This window comes from Macrotis lagotis, chromosome 4 (assembly GCF_037893015.1).
Source record: "Macrotis lagotis isolate mMagLag1 chromosome 4, bilby.v1.9.chrom.fasta, whole genome shotgun sequence".
Classification (NCBI taxonomy): domain Eukaryota; kingdom Metazoa; phylum Chordata; class Mammalia; order Peramelemorphia; family Peramelidae; genus Macrotis; species Macrotis lagotis.
Genome location: NC_133661.1, coordinates 41,888,154 through 41,905,240, shown reverse-complemented (window position 1 = coordinate 41,905,240; position 17,087 = coordinate 41,888,154). Strand labels below are relative to the sequence as shown.

The window sequence follows — 17,087 nt, the reverse complement described above, 5'->3', positions numbered from 1 at the left end:
GGGTGGATTGGATTTAGTCACAGGACAGATCTGGGTTCCGGTTCTATTGAAGCAGGGCTCTGGGTTCAAATTCTGATTTTGATGCATATTCTCTAGACGACCTCAGGCAGCTGACTTAACCTCCCCAAGCTTCAGTTTCTTCCTCTGAAGGGGCTGGATAAGAAGTCCTGGGAGGAAGGCCCCTTCCCAGATCCAGCAGCGGGGGATTCTTTGAGTCCAGCCTGGGCATGGCTGCGTGGGTCACTGTCCAGCAGCTGATAACAACCCGCAGGGGGTGGTCCGAGACCCCTTCCCGCTCGGACACTCTGGGCTTGCTCAGCCCTGTGGGCAAGGAGCTGGCCAGGCCTGGGTGCTGGCGAAGCTCAGGCACCGGTACAAAGGGGTGGAGGGCTCTTTTGTTAAAAAAAAAAAACTTCTTATCGCCCCTCCCCCCGGAAAGTGGAAGTAAGTCGAAGGTCCGCCCAGGCCCCGCCCCCGAGCTGGTCCCAGCCTCGCCCTGCCAGGCCGCGGGTGGGCACAGGTTGGCTCGGACCATGGTGGTGCTGAAGGGAATCCCGGCCCTGCTCTCCCCCGAGCTGCTCTTTGCCCTGGCCAAGATGGGGCACGGAGACGAGATCGGTAAGAAGCGCCCGACGCTAGCCTAGGCTGCTCCAGGAGGCTGGGGGCTGGGGTGTGACGGGTGGGCAGGATGCCCAGCGCTGCCGTGGTCACTTCTCCGTCCCCATCACCCCCCCCACACACACACACACACACACAGCCCCGCCTTAAGGATCACTTGGCAGCCCAGATCGATCACAGGACGGGAAGGCAGATGATCAGCCCCAAGGCTGCCCTCAGCAAGCCAGCCAAGCCCCGGGCCCTGATTCTCACACTGGACTTCCCCCCAAAGAGAAAAAGCTTTAAGGGTCCGGCTCCCCGCAGCAGGTTCCTTGGGAGCCCGGACTGTCCACTTGATGGCCCTCTCCCTTTCATCTTTCTCAGTCTTCCATTCCCTAAGCACAGACCGTCCACCGCTTCAAGGACCCCCAGCTCTTTATTTGCAAACCCACAGTCGGGAGCATTTTCTGCGCAGGTGCCTTTGAAGAGTCGGCTTTCCTAAGCAGGATTTGATTCACAGAACCGTGACCTTTCTGCCATGTCTACTGTCCAGACCGTAGAGGACAGCCAGGTGGCTCAGTGGACAGAGCACTGACCTTGGAGTCAGGAGGACTGGAGTTCAAATCCACCCTCAGACATTTAGCACTTAACTTGCTGTGTGACCTTGGGCTAGTCACGTCACCCTGATCGCCAGGGCCATCTCCAGTCGTCCTGATTCCTATCTGGCCATTGGACCCAGATGGCTCTGGAAGAGAAAGTGAGGCTGGGGACTTAGCACCCCCCCCCCCCAATCAAATCTACTTCATGTGCTTGCCATGGCATCACTTCCCTGCGGTCATGGTCTTCTTCAAAAATGAAGGACAAGCATTATTACCAGAAAAAATAGATTGGTTCTTCTAATTATCTGCCCCTAAAATCCCCAAGCACCCTTTCCTCAGACCATGTCAAGTCTGTGTCATCCCATCCCTTCCCATCCCTTCCCATCCTAATGCTCAGCTGTGAAGAATTGGCTATTGCAAGTCATTTTTTCCCCAGTCTTTTAAAAGAGGCTGCGATATTGACCTTGTATCCTCCCTAGGGAAATCCATTCTCTTCTAAGAAGGAAGGTATTTGCATATCCTTTTCATCAAGATCCCAGTAGCAAGACCTGGAGCTAAGATTAAGGCCTGAAAGCTAGGTTGCAGCTCAGTTCTATCACTGACCTCCAGTGAGGCTGTACATCAGCAAGTCACAACCTTTGTCACCATGGCTTTGTGGTCTGTAATAAATGGATACAATGATCTCAAGTACCCTTGCATTTCCAGCATTCTTTGGTCCCATCTGTATTGACGTATTGACATATTTCCCATTTGTGGGAAGACACCATTAGCTCCTAGAGGGGGAGATCTGATTTATTTTTGTCTTTGTATTCCCAAAACTCAGAGTCTGACTTGTAAACAATTAATAAATGCTTTGTGAATTGAACAATAGCACCAATCTTTTTTTTTTTTGTTTGCGTGGTCATATCTTCCTTTGACAACTAATAAATGCCTTTTGAATTGAACAATAGCACTGATATTCCCTTTTATATATCATTACTTTTTTTGTTTTTTGATGTTGTGACCCTATCTTCCTTAGACAACTAATAAATGCTTTTTGAACTGAATAACAGCACTGATCTTTTTTATATGTCAGTTTTTTTGTTTGTTTTTTTTTCATGCTGTGGCTTTATCTTCCTTCTTTTAACATTCCAGAAAATTTAGTTCCCAAGGCATGTCAAATTGGTGACCAGAATTGAATTTATTATCTTTTCATCCAAACCCACTCCTTTTCCAGACTTCCCTGTTTCTATGTAGGGGAATATCAACTTGACCACTTTGGTAAGTCATCCTCACTTTCACTCTTTGCCCATATCCATTGTCTTGCCAAATTTCTCTGTTTTCACAATCTCTTGTCTATGTCCCCCTTTCCCCTCTTACCACCCTAGTGGAGGCCCTTATTAACAGTTGCCTACTAAATTAGCCTCATAGTTGGTTTGAATTCCTCAAATCCTTTCTCCATTTAATTGCCAAAGTGTTATTCCTCAGGTCAGGACTGACTACTGAATCCACCTCCGTATTTTCCCTCAATAAACTCCAGTGACTCCCTATTGCCCTTCCTTCCTTTCTTTCCAGTCTTTCCTTCTATTACTTCCTCCATAAGATCTCTGGGCCAGCTAAATTGACTTCCTTGCTGTCCATCAAACATGATGGTTTAATCTCTCATCCCAGTGCCTTTGCACTCATCATCTTCTATTTCTGAGATGCCTTTTCTACTCAAGTCTGCCTTGATTCTGTTTAAAGATTCTGTTTAAAGAACGCCTTCTGCAAGAAGGTGCTTCCTTGTGCTTCCAGCTACTAATATTGTGACTTTATAATTATCTTATATGTATCTTATATAGACACATGGTGTCTCCCCATTAGAATATTTTTTCTTTGATGGGAAGATTGTATAATGTTATTTTTATGTTTGTATCTCCATTGCACCATTCAATGCTCATCTAGAGGAGGTTTGATTATTTCTATTGATTGACTGATAGAAGCTGTTGCCTTGTTTGTCTTTTCTGGTTGAGAGGACCTAAGGCTGATGAAGCTTTTTTTCCCGATTGGTCTAGATCTTCCTTAGTCCACCTTTTTGACTGATCACATGCCCACCAGTCAGCAATTAACCAGCATGATATAATGGCAAGAACACTAGACTTGGCTGGAGGATTTGGGTTGGCCTACCAGTTCTTTCACTTATTACATAAGTGATCTTAGGCAAAACATACTAGCTTTTGGCTCTCAGTTTTCTTAACTTCAAAATGGAAGGATTAAGTTAGATCATTCCCAAGATGCCTTAAATATATATTATAGCCCTATGCTCCTGTGATCCAGGCTATTGTTTTTGTTGTGACTGATAGTGATGACTTAACACTTCCTGCCTTTTTCAGTTCTTGCAGATGCCAATTTTCCTACTTCGTCCATATGCCGGTGTGGTCCAATGGAAGTCAGAGCAGATGGTGAGTCCCTGCTTTCCTCCCACCCCATCCCCAAATACACAAGGATCAAAATGAAAAAAAATCCAGCTTATCCTTCAGTGATTAAGGTTTAAGATTTGTTGTCAATGAACAGAGAAGGGTTTTTCTTTGCTCTGAGATGCTTAGAAATAGTGTAAAGGAAAATGAACGTGGTGTCAGGAGAAGTGGGTCAGAGAGAGACCTCTGTAGCATCATGGAGAGAGGACTGGACTGGAGTTAGGAAGAAATGACTTTGGATATTGCCTCAGGTCCTCATTAGCTGCGTGACCCTGGATAAATTACTTAAGCCTCAGTTTCTTCATCATCTGTAAAAGGGAGATGTTAGTAACACGCAAGTTACAGGCTTGTTATAAGGAGTAAATAATATCATTTAAGCAAAGCATCACAAATCTTAAATCATCATAGAAATGTGACATTAAAACAAAATGGGGATAATGCATCCCTGGAAAAAGGACTTAACTTCCATCTGCCTCAATTTTCTCAGCTGTAAAAAAGGGGAAAATGTGTCTCTAGGCAAAGGATTTAACTTTTGTGTACCTCCCTTTTCTTATTTGTAAAATGAGAATAATATGTCTCTGAGCAAAGGACTTGACTTTTGTCTGAGTTTCCTCAACTGTAAAATGGGTATAATGTGTCTCTCGACAAAGCATTTAACTTCTGTGTACCTCAGTTTCCCCAGTTATAAAATGGAAATAATGTATCTCAGGGCAAGAGACTTAACTTCTGTGTGCCTCAGTTACCTCAGCTGTAAAAAGGGCATAAAATAGCAATTATCTCTTCACATGTAGAACTGATATACTACTTGCCCTCTAAGTGGATGAGTGGGTAGGGAAAAAGAATTTTTAGCTCAAAATTTAAAAAGAAAAGAATGCTAAAATTTATATTAAATTCAAATAAAAAATAATAAACAAGATAGGATTACCTCACAGGGTTGTTATGTGAATCAAATGAGATAACATGTATAGTGCTTTGTAAACCCTAAAGTTCCGTGTAGATATGTTAACTAGTATTATTGCTTACCAAGTACAGTTATTTTGAGAAACAATTCCATTTCATAGATATTATTCATGCATTTACTATGAAACTGAGATCAGTTGAGTTCCTTCCTGTATGACAAATATTTCAAAAGCATGCATATATACATTTATAAAGAGAAAACGCTATGTAATTTAGATAAGTTTCTGTCCAAGGCAGGGCACTGATCAGATGGCTTCCAAAGTCCTTGCTGTTTCTATATGCAGATGATTTGGTCAAAGGTTTTGGTAAGGGAGATTTCATCAGAATAGGGAGTTTCTGTTGGAGAAACTTCCCTCCACTAATTGACCTCTGAGTTCTCCAGAGAAGGTGCTGATATGTACGTGTGCTGATAGGTAGGTCAATGGCTTCTATCTAACCTGTTGTGTTAGAGAGTTGGCTCGGGGCATGAGTGGTTAAGTGATCTAGGCAGGGTCACCCAGTTTAGGATGTAAAAGAGGTTGTATCTAAATCCAGGTTATTCTTACTCTCAGGCTAATCCCTTATTCAGGATAGAAGAGCATCTCACATGGTTATCCCAGAGCCATGAACATCCTGGGGCTAGGTAGATAACATCTGGAGATGAGCGGACATGAAAACAGCTTCAAACCCAAGGGATCAGCTAGTCCTGAAACCGTTGCAGTTACTGAAAGTTCTTGTCAGTGCCAATTAGTTGAAGGTCTGCTGTCCTTGATAGCACTGAGAACAGGCTGACCTCTTTCTAATTGGTGAAGAGTTGTATGGCCTCAGGGCAGCTAGTTAGTGTAGTATATGGAGCACCCAGCAAAGACCATGAACATTCATTTTTCTGAGTTCAAATTTGGCCTCAGATACTTAGTAACTATGTGACCCTGAGCAAGTCATTTACCCTGTTTCCCTCAAATTCCTCATCTGTAACATGAGCTAATAAAGGGAATGGCAAACCACTCTAGTATCTCTGCCAAGAAAACCTCAAACACAATCATGGAAAGACATGTCTGAAACGATTGAACAAAAATGACAGCAATGTTTCGACACCATATTATCAAAATGAAAATGCACATGGGATTTGAAACCACATAACAGTACTTGGACACTGAACTAAAGAGGCAGTTCCAAAAAATTAAGGAAAAGAAGAGAGAAATAGCCTATGTTTCTCTTTTGAGACCAGCACAAGGTCTTAATGACTAAAGCTAAGATGGCAGAGACCATCAAGACTACCTATCTGTGGTTCTACCAGTCAATGAAGTTGCTATTAGAGGAAGAAGTGACACCCATTTGAGGTTGCTTATGGTCACAGAATCTCAGAACGTGAGTGACTTCAGTTCAATCCTTCCATCCCACATCTGAAAAAGCATCCCTTTTAGCAACATACCTAAGAAATTGTCATTATAGCTTCAATTAATAAAATAAAATAATAAAATTGCTTAAAAAACCCAAGTGATAGGGAACTCACTACCTCCCAAGTCAACACATTCTACTTGGGAATAGTTCAAACAATTAGAAAGGTTTGTTGTGGTTTTTTTCATGGAATGAATTACACTTATAATAATATATTTCTTAAGAAAGTCAACAGCTGTTAAGGAATTCTCACAGGAAAAAAGAAAACAAACAGTATTTCCTGTTGTCTCTCCATTTCCTATAATTTTTAGGGTTTTTTTTTTGTTTCATCTAAGAATGATTCACTTGAATGTCCAGTGAGAACATGTCCATTCTCCAAGAAATTTCCCTCCTTGCATCTTTTACCCATGCTCCCAGATCTGTCTTCTGGACCCAAATTGTTCTAATTCCTTTTCCACAAGAAAGTCCTACAAATACTTAACAGTTGTTATATCTTCCTTAAGCCTTCTCTCTGGGCTAACTGTGACATGCCTACTAGGTAAAAAACCCTATTCTTGGAGCTGAACTAGATACAGATATAAAATAGGATCTAACCTTTGCCTTCCAAGAGAAGGGACACATATACAGATAATTTGACCCAATTGCTTTGGGGCACAAGCTGATAGCTATGGGATGAGGGGAACTTCCTTAGAGCAGAATCTCTGCTCTTATAACCAGTGTATGACCTTTCTCAGTGATAATAAAAATAATTGTTTCAACTAGGAGAAGAGCTCGTTTCATCTTTATGGACCTCAGTTTCCTTATCTGTAAAGATTAAATTGGACTTAGTGATTCTTAAGGTGCTTTCTCATTTTATGATCGATGCTAATTAGACTAAGGGATATATCTGAATGCCTTTACAGAAAGAGTCATTACATATACATTTTGACTAACCTTGCTGATGTCATCACCATTCCTTATCCCTGCCTATTCCCTATAGCATGGCTAAAGAGAATGCAAACATATGCTTATGGAAAGTACACTCATTTAGAGTTCCTCCCCTGTGTTGCCCTATCTCCCTGCCCCCAAACTCATGCAAAATATTAGTTATAGCGATTTTTCACTGGCTTTTACAGGATTGCTCTGATTCTAATAAAACACTGGAAGCAAAAGTGCTTTGAAAAGTGTTGTAGCATTTTAGAGATGGAAGGAATTGCTATTAATCATGGTGGGAGGGAAAATCTTAGAGGAAGCAACAGCTGCCATGCCTCTTCACCAAGCAAGTAGGACCGCTTTCACTGTCCCAGAAGCCTCCGCTCATCGGCTCCATTGCTTAGCCCTACCATCCCCATGTCGGACTCCACTCACTGAGGCTGTCTTTTGTGGTTGCAGGCTTAAGCATCCCACAGCTACTGGAGTCCATCTTGAAGCTGCTACCCTTGGATACTTATGAGCCGAATCCGGTAAGAAAGACTGTCTTCAAGGTTCTGAACTAAGGGATAGGAATGGCAAGACAACTGAGAAGTTGGGGAGCTTCTGGTGTCACAGAAATCATGGAATCTCATCCATGAAGGATCCTTAGGTATTATTTAGGCCAACTTGTATAGGAAAAAAATCTTTTCTGTAATAGTTGTAACAACCCCAACAATACATCATCCTCTTTACAGGTAGTAGTCATGGACCTGGTGGAGAGTGACAAGGCCAAAGGTCTCAGGGCACCTCCTGTGTGGCAAATCTACCAAAACCTCCTGTCTCAATCTGGCTGCCCAGTGAGTTCCCTGACTCTTCTGTCATATAAGGGGGAAAAGGGTGGGTAGATAACAAGGGATCAAGTGGGAAAATCTCTGCTGGTTCTCGCGGACTCTGAGTGGCATCAGTGACACACAATCGTACCCTTTCCAAAATCTGCTTGTTGACTTTATGAAGGTTTTCTTGGCTGTTTTACCTTTCTTTCTGACTCTTCATGATTCACTTTGGGGGTTTTCTTGGCAGAGTGGTTTGCCAATTCCTTCTCCAAATCATTTCTTAGCTGAGGAAACTGAGGCAAGCAAGATGAAATGAAATGACTAGGCCAGAGTCACACAGCTAGTAAATGTCTGAAACCAAATTTAAACTCAGAAAACTGAGTCTCTCCAACTAGCCCTGGCACTCAATCCACTATACCACCCAGCTACCTTTATTTTGTTTATATTTAAATATTTATCTCATTCATTAGAATACAAAAGCTTTGTGTGTAGGGATTGTTTCATTCTTTATGTTCATTCTGCCACAGTGCATATTACAAACAAAGTAGACACTTAATAAATGATATCTAGCTCATTTCTAGGGCTTTGATTTGTGAAAGACTTTCTCTACAGTATCTCATTTTTTCCTCACATCAACCTGTGGGTATTTTTTTAAATGGATGCAGTGGGATGACTAGGTGGCACAGTGGATAGAGCACCAGCCCTGGAGTCAGGAGGACCCAAGTTCAAATCTGGCCTCAGATGCTTAATAATTACCTGTGTGGCCTTAGGCAAGCCACTTAACCCCATTGCCTTGCAAAAAAAAAAAAATACTAAAAAAAACCTAAAATGGATACAGAAATGGAGGCTGAAAGAGCTTACCTAGAGTTGCCGAGCTAGTTAGGGTCTGGGTAAGACTTGAACTTGGTTCATCCTGTCTCCAAGTCTAATACTCAGTCACCTTGCTGGTGATAAAGTTTTTGTTGATTGTTTAATTTAGATTTATATTAATTGGTGTCAGTGACTGTTATGCACATGGGTTTTCTCTTAGCAAGAGAGGAACTCTTCCCTTCCTTGAATTTTGGGCTTCAAAGACAAGTTACCTGACTCCTGAACCTTGCTCCCACCCCCAACCACCACAACAAAAAATCTCTGGACTAAGAATCAGGGGAGGTGAGATCTGGTTTCTATACACTATTAACTGTGGGGTATTCTCAGCCTCTTTTTTATGTAAAATGAATAGAATGTTCCTTTCCTTACTTTCTAGATGATGCTGTAATGTAAAATCCCCACCCTGAAATGTTGTGGATCCATAAATGTGATAAGTGGTAGAGTCTAGGCAGTAGTGTCAAACTCAAATAAAAACGGGAACCACCAATTGATAAAAGAGGGAATCTATGAGTTCCATATTGACTTGGTATAATTGCCTGTTTTGCTCTATTTTTATTGATTTTTCAACTATTTCCAAATTATTTTTTAATCTGGTTTGGCCAAACCTAAGTGCCTGGGGTAGAATGTTTAATAAATCTGCGGTAGAAGTTAGAGTAAAAGAGGGATCAGGAGAGGCCTGATTTTGAATCTCACCTAGCTGTGAGATCATGGGCAAGTCATTTAACCTCTCTTAGCCTTAGTTTCTTCAATATGTGAAATTGGGATAATACCTTTAGTATTGAAGTCATAGAGTTATTGTAAAAGTCGAATAAGATAAAGTACCAAAAGTGCTTCATAAACCTTAGTGCCCTTTAAACTTGATTATTTAATGCCAAGTATTTTTTTGCCTTGGAAAGGTATGAAAGGATGGTGAGATAGCATCTGGAGGAAAGGCTAGATGAACAGCCCAGCCTGCCTCATACTGATTGAGAATAATTTCATCCGAAGCAGGGTGAGCAGGAACAAGTCATGACTTTTCCCTGAGGTTCATATTCTTCTTGTATGAAATGAGGCAAAATAATATCCGTCACAGAAATTGTTTTTAAATTTTATTTGTTTATTATTCCAACTACATGCAAAGATAGTTTTCAACATTCATTTTTTTAATAAGCTTTAAAGTTCCACATTTTTCTCCCTCCTCTGCCTTCTCCTCTCCCTTTGACAGTGAGTAATCTGTATAATTATATTAAACATATTTCCATATTAGTCATGCTGTAAAAGAAGAATCAGAACAAAATAGAACAAAAATCTGAGAGCAAAAAAACATAAAGCATAAAACAAAATTTTAAAATGGAAAATAGTATGTTTTGGTCTATATTCACTGTTCTCTGGATATATTTTTTTCATTACAATAATCACTCTATTGCTGAGAAGAGCTAAAACCATCATAATTGATCATCATACAATATTGCTACTAATGTGTATGGTGTTCTCTTGGTTCTGCTTCCTGCAACTCAGTATCAGTTCATGTAAGTCTTTCTAGGCTTTTCTGAAGTTGCTCTAAGGATTTGATAGGTAATGTGGCCAATTGTATTCATCAGCAAGCAGAAATATGAGATGACCAAGTTGTGTGTGATATGTTCAGAACATAGACCCACCATTTACAAAAGCCAATGAGTCCCAGACCAGTCTTAAATTGCATTAAATAGATTTTTGTTACCTGGAAAGGATGATACAGCAGAGGGAAGGAGGAAAAGGTAAATATACCAAAAGGAGAAGATCTATATGAGATAAAATGATAAACTGGGGATATAGCTGGAATTTTCATACTAATCATTAATACTGGAGCCAAGGCTAGTTACATTACATGTTCATCTTAAGTAAATAGAAGTAAAAAAGCTAATCCAGAAATTCTTTTTTCACTAACCAATTAATCACTTGAGCTACAGTTTGAGGTCTCATTTTGATGTTTTTACATGACTTCTGGTCTTACATAAATGACAGTAATAAGGCTATCAGAAATTCTCTTAAGAAATACCTTTAACAGCCACTTAGGAAAGTTGTTGTGATGATTTGGGGACATAATCAGGCAGGTAGGTGGATATAATAACATTTATATAGTGTTTTACAGTTTGCAGAATTCTTTAAAAACTTTAATTCACATTATCTTCTTCACAACAACCCTGGGATGTTGGTACTCTTATTATCTCCAAACCACAGATGAGGAAATTGAAGCACCAAAAGGCTAAGTCACTTGGCCAGGGTCACACAATCTGAGTCACATTTGAACTCGGATCTCCCTGTCAAGTCCAGCACTATCCACTGCATCACCTAGCTGCCCCTACTGGTTATGCCGGGTGCTTAAATTCAGGTATTTTAACTTGGAGTCTGGAAGATCAAATCCTCCTCTCTTAGAGCTTTGGAAGTTGTGGAACACTGGACAAATTACTTAACTACTTCCAGTCTCAGTTTCCCCATCTGTAAAAGAGGATAATTACAGGACTTACCTCCCAGGATTGTAGTGAGGATCCAGTGAATCAATATTTTTGCTTGTTTGTTTTTTGGGGTTTTTTTGTTCATGTATAAACAATTTTTAACATTCATTTTAAACTTTTTAGTTCCAAATTCTCTCTCTTCCTCCTGACCCTTCCCCTCACTGAGAAGGCAAGTAATTAAATACAGGTTTATACATGTGTCATCTTGCAAAGCATTTCCATAACAGTCATGTTGTGAAAGACAATATAGACCAGAAAAAATCCCTCGAGAAGAATAAAGTAAAACTAAAGTATATTTCAAGCTGTATTCAGATATCATCAGTTATTTCTCTGGGATGTATAGCATTTTCCATTACAAGCCCTTCAGAGCTGAGACAATATTTGTAAAAGTTGCTTAGCCTGGGGACTGGAACACAGAAGATGCTATATAAATGTATAAATATTTGTTCCCTTCCTCCACAAAGCTTTTGATTCAGTTCTACACTCATGGCTTAGTCATGTTCTGCAAATAGCAATCCAGACAGGGATTATTCCTGAGATTTCTTTGCTGAGAAAACTGCCCTCCCAATTATGGCTGCAATACAGCAGAGAGAGGGTGACTAAATTGCCAAAGTCACAGAGCCAGTAAAGGTCAGGGATGAGACTCGAAGCCACATTTTCCTGACTTTAAGACCAGTTCTCTCTTTGGGACATCATGTTTTCTTTGTACTGTAAAAATAAAAATATATATATATATATATAAGTTTAGTAAAAATGCCAGATTAATTTAATGCTCACATGGAAAAATGTTCTCTATTTAAAACACATTACCAAACGCAATAATATCAGGAACAACTGATAGAAAAAGCAGCATCCATCAGGGAGACAATTTAAACTTGCTCATGCTGAGCCTATTCTTAAACCTATTATCATCCTCTGATGGCTTTCAAGTAAAAGAGAGTTATGTCAAAACAATACGTGAATCACTTAATGTATATTGCTAACATCAATTTACATTATATAGTTTAACTGAAAGACAAATTAAATAGGCTACTTTATCTTGTGGGAGTTTTACCAATGATATAAAAATGTCATCTGGATTCGATAAGTATAAAATTCTTAATGTACAACAATGAAGAATAGAGACGGAAGGCTTTGAGCTTTATCTTAAAGGTCAAACTGAATCAATGGGTTAAAATGATACTTACAAATGCCATAACCTTCTCCAAGTAAGGTGCATTGAGCATGAGCTGGCAAGGACAAACAAATCTCGCTTTACAAAGCAATAATAAAGACTAACTGAAGACACACAACACCAGACTTATTGAATGTAAGCAAATAGTCTCCAAATGGAGACTCCAGAACAGTCAAGATCCAAGAGTGTTATTAAAAAATTCTCTATGGTCATGGACTCAACTATTAAAATGGGCATGAACTTAACCAATAATATTGGCAAGGACCCAATCAATAATATATTGCTATAGAAGTATTCATAAATGGGTTAATCATGTGAATTTGTTTATAGCAACCAAGAAGTCCAAGATCCAGAATCATATCATTGCTATGAGAAACAACAGAACAATTATTTTTAGGAAGCTAGGATTCATTGATTAATGCAAATTATGCAACAAAGTAATGGAATCTGCAACATATCACTGGAAGCTTCAACATTTTGGTGTCAGATACTAGAAAGATGTGAAAAGGTATCTAGAATTGTACACCAGAAATTCTTTATCTTTTACAATCTAAGAGCCAACAAATCCCTATGCTATAAATACAAACCCTAAAATAGTCTTGAGCAACAAATATAGTATTGGAACCATGGCATCATTACAGACAAAACTGATGCCTTTAACCAACTGGACATAAATTTGATCAACATTTTTAACAGATGCCACCATTTTAAATATTCATATTATCTCCCAACAAAATGAAATGAAAAGCTTTTAAAATATAGAGACGTTGTGGAAGAAATTAAAACCATGTGGGAGTGGGATGAGTTATGTGTCATCCCTGATATGTTCTATGTTATGAAAGTTGTCTCAAAAATGCTTTCAATGGGTCAACTTTGAAATCAGGGTTAATACTGATTCTGCACTTGAAGCTGTCATCTTTAAAAATAATTAAATTGATATATGAGTTGTTCTTTATACACAGGGACTTTTTGCTATTCTTTTTTGTCTTTTATTCAATATTGCTTTTTAAAAATATGTGTTTATAGAGTTTTCTTTGGAGCTATACAAGCTGTGAATGCTTTCTATTAAGTACATAATTTGTATTTGAAAGGATCATGGGTATTCTCATCTTTTATTAATAAAAATGTGATGCCTTCTATTAAGAAACATGAGATCAGGGTTTGGTACAGTGAGGAAGGTGAGTTTGAGTCAATAATTATGGATTGTATCCAAACCTTTTTTCCTAATTTTGAAAAGAAATTAGAATTTCAGTCACCTTCTAATGTTGTCATTCTGTTTCTCATGACGTTAATGGTGTATATATATTAACTTTCTGTTGCATGTTTTAGCTACTTACTTTATGTATTATCTCAGTAAACAAATATTTACTAAACTTCTATTTTTTAGCACTGGAGATACAAAAAGAGACAAAAGATAGTCACTGCTCTCAAGCAGCTTATAATCACTTGGGGGAGACAATAAAAAAACAGATATATGCAAACAAACTCCATTCAGGTTAAATAGGAACTAATTAGCAGAGGGAAGACACTACAATTAAGAGGAGTTGGGAAAAATTTCCTATAGAAGATGGGACTTTAACTGATACATGAAAGGAGCCAGAGAAGCCTATAGACAGAGAGAAGGAGAAAAATCATTCTTGATTTTTGGGATGGTCATAAAAAATTTCCCATAGTGGAGAGATGAAGTGTCTTGCTCATTGGAAGAACCAGGAGACCAGTGTCACTGGACAAGGAGTGAGATAGAAGAGGTTTTGGTAAAGAAAGGGTTGAATGCCAAAAACAAAATTTTTATTTGATATTGGAGGTGATAAGGAGTCACTGGATTTTAATAACTGGGGATGGTGTATGACCTAGTTGGACCTGTGGTTAAGGAAAATTGTTTTGCTTGCTAAATGGAGGACGGATAGGAATGGAGAGAGACTTGAGACAGGCAGACCCATCAGTGGCTATTGTAGAAGTAATGATGTTGGGCACCAAGGTGGTGGCAGCGACAGGGGAGAGAAGAGGACATGTTGGAGAAGTGTTGCAGAAGTGAAGTCAACAGCCCTTGGCAGAAGTGTGGATATGGGGCAATGAGAGAGTGAGGAATCCAGGACAACTCCTAATTTGGGGATGACATGCCCTTTAAAGAAAAAGAAAAGGGGAGGAAATTTTAGGAGGAAATGTTAGGAAAAAAATGCATTTAATTTTGGATATGTTGAATTTAAGATGTCTACTGTATATTTAACTTGATATGTGTGAGAGGCAATTAGCGATATTAGATAAAAGTGGCCAAAAATTCTCCATATCCTTCTTCTTTGAAAATTCTTTGTCTCCTCAAATTTCCTTGCTATTCAAACTTCTACACTTAGTTTTTGACTGATGTTGAATTATCAAATACGTTCTTAGTCTGCTTTTCACTCACTGGCTTTCATTTTTGATTGTTAATTGAGGGTATGGAGAATTTCTGATGTACTTTTCCCCCAGATTCCATTCTGCCATGCGTCTTTTTTTTTGTCTGCCTTTAATTGGCAGTGTGCTGTTAACATTTTCTACCACACTAAATAGTTTATTATTGATGTTATGAGAGGCAACATGGGATAGTAAATAGGTCTCTGGAATTGGAGTCATAAAGACCCCTGATACTTACTAGCTATGTGATTCTGGGTAAGTCACTTAACCTCGCCGTACTTTAGTTTCCTTACATATAAAATGAGAGGGTTGGACTTAATAATTTTTTAAAATCCTTTCTGCCCCTCCATGTTCATTTCTATATGCTTCCATTGCCTTTCTAAGGATCTTGAATAGTTTTCTCAATCCACCTCTTCCTGCCTTTAGGATTAATCCTAGGCAATTTCTCCTTTCTACCTCTGATTCTATACATTGGGGATGGGTCTAGCATATATCTTCTGTACAGTTCCTAAATTGTTTTGATATTCTCAGTCAAATAATTCATTTGTTCATGAGGGTTATAGTAGGTATCAGTCTTTTTGCAATTACTCTGTTCTGGTAAACTATCATTAGTCTATCAGTTGAATCTGTGCTACCAAACTTAAAAAAAAGGTCTTTTTGAAATTCTATTTTAAATATGCCCATCTACTTCAAAGGCATTTTAGACCTTGGCGTTACTTTTTCCCATCTGTTTCATTGTTATGTAATGCTCCTGATATTCACACTAGGTGTAGTTTTTTCACTGTTTCCAGGTTCATCTGCTTTTCTTTCTGCAGATTTAAGATATGCTACAACTTCTACTTTTAGTCTGTCTAATCTGGGATTAAGGAGAAAGTTATTTCTTCACATTGCCCATACACTAAGGTGCAATTCCTTATCATAGAACATAGAACTGAGGATACTGTTGAAAATAGCAATACAAAATCTTTGTCCATTCCTGATAATATCTTTTCAAGTTTATCAGGTAACCTTATCTATATAAAAGCCTTCATTTCTTTAGAACACCAACAGTAGCAGCAGCAGCATATTATTTTAGTGCCTATACACCAGACTCTGATAAGTTAAGGTCCTTGAGCAAAGTTACACAATTAGTGCAATCAGAAGCAAGACTTGAACCTGGTTGTTTCTCTCCAAGTTAGACCTTTTATATACATCTCTGATAAGTTCTCATCATCATCATTGTCAAATTGGTAATTATGTTGCTGGTGTCATATACACCATGGGGTCATGTGAGGACCTAATGCCATTATATGTTTAAACTGCTTTGCATGGGGCGGCTAGGTGGCGCAGTGGATAAAGCACCGGCCCTGGAGTCAGGAGGACCTGAGTTCAAATTCTGTCTCAGACACTTAATAATGACCTAGCTGTGTGGCCTTGGGCAAGCCACTTAACTCCATTGCCTTGCAAAAACCAAATAATAATAATGATAATGATAATGAACTGCTTTGTAAACCATAAGGGTCCATGTAAATTTGAATTACTGTTATTACTAATAATGATACATTTTAATGGGAAAGACTTTTGGTACAATGGAAAGGGCACTGACTCTAGAGTTAGAAATCTTACTACTAACTCATTGGCCAGGTGACCAGGTTATTCATCTCCTTGGACCTCGGTTTCCTCATTTATAAAATGAAGAGTTTGGACTAAATGGCCTCTGAGGTGCATTTTCAACCCTGGATTGATGAGCCTCTCTTCATTCCATCTATTCTTGTTATTAATATTAGTGTTATCCCTCTTCCAAACTTTCCTAATACTGTCCAGACACCATCATCATCCCATTCACCCAAGCTCATCCTCAGCTCTTCTCTTGCATACCGAATACTTGCCAAGACTTCTCATTTCCACTTGCATGATATCTCTCATCTTTATCCCTTCTCTCTGCTAACACAGTCATCCCTCAGGTATACCTCACACTAATAGCCTGCTGGCTGGTTGGTCTACCTAACTCACCTCTCCCTATTCTAGCCTATCCCTCTCAGGCCAAAGTGATCTCTTGAATTCCAAGTCAAACCACTTGTCACCTCTCAATAAACTCCACCGTCTCCCTGTCACTTCTGTAATCAAATATAAAATCCTCCAAGTTTCAAAGTATTTTACAACCTGACCCTTTCTTACCTTCCCAGGTTTCTAACACTTTATTTCCCTCCATTCTGACTACAATCTAGTAAGAACAGTCTTCTTACTGGTCCTCATATACAGCAAACACCCCATCTCTCAATTCTGGGTCATTTCTCCAGCTTTAGCCCATTCCCAAAATGCTCTATGTCTTCACCTCTGCCTCCTGGCTTCTGTCAAGACACAGTTCACATTTCCCCCGGCTGCAAGAGGCTTTTTCTAGTCCACTCCATTGCTAGTGCTTTTCCTTTGGGATTGACTCCCATTTACATTGTATATATCTTATCTGCATGTAATTGTTTACATTTTGTCTCCCCATTTAGTCCCTG

The 17,087-nt window shown here is 39.2% G+C and overlaps 1 protein-coding gene across 9 annotated transcripts in view; it reads left to right on the top strand.

Moving 5' to 3' along the window:
• The first annotated feature begins 483 nt into the window (after positions 1–483).
• The window catches only part of FUOM (fucose mutarotase), a 41,447-nt gene continuing 24,843 nt past the window's right edge, over positions 484–17,087 (top strand). For 5 of the 9 annotated variants that reach the window (XR_012477732.1, XR_012477731.1, XM_074232627.1 and 2 more), the window contains exons 1-4: positions 484–618; positions 3,548–3,616; positions 7,340–7,410; positions 7,615–7,716. Coding sequence is in view for 7 of the 9 variants with exons in the window: in XM_074232627.1 (XP_074088728.1) it covers positions 534–618; positions 3,548–3,616; positions 7,340–7,410; positions 7,615–7,716 (327 nt within the window). In the remaining 2 variants the exon portion in view is untranslated. Of the gene's footprint in view, positions 619–3,547; positions 3,617–7,339; positions 7,411–7,614; positions 7,717–8,726; positions 8,845–17,087 lie in introns of all 9 variants that reach the window. The other 4 variants (XM_074232623.1, XM_074232622.1, XM_074232621.1 and 1 more) reach the window with 1 other exon arrangement.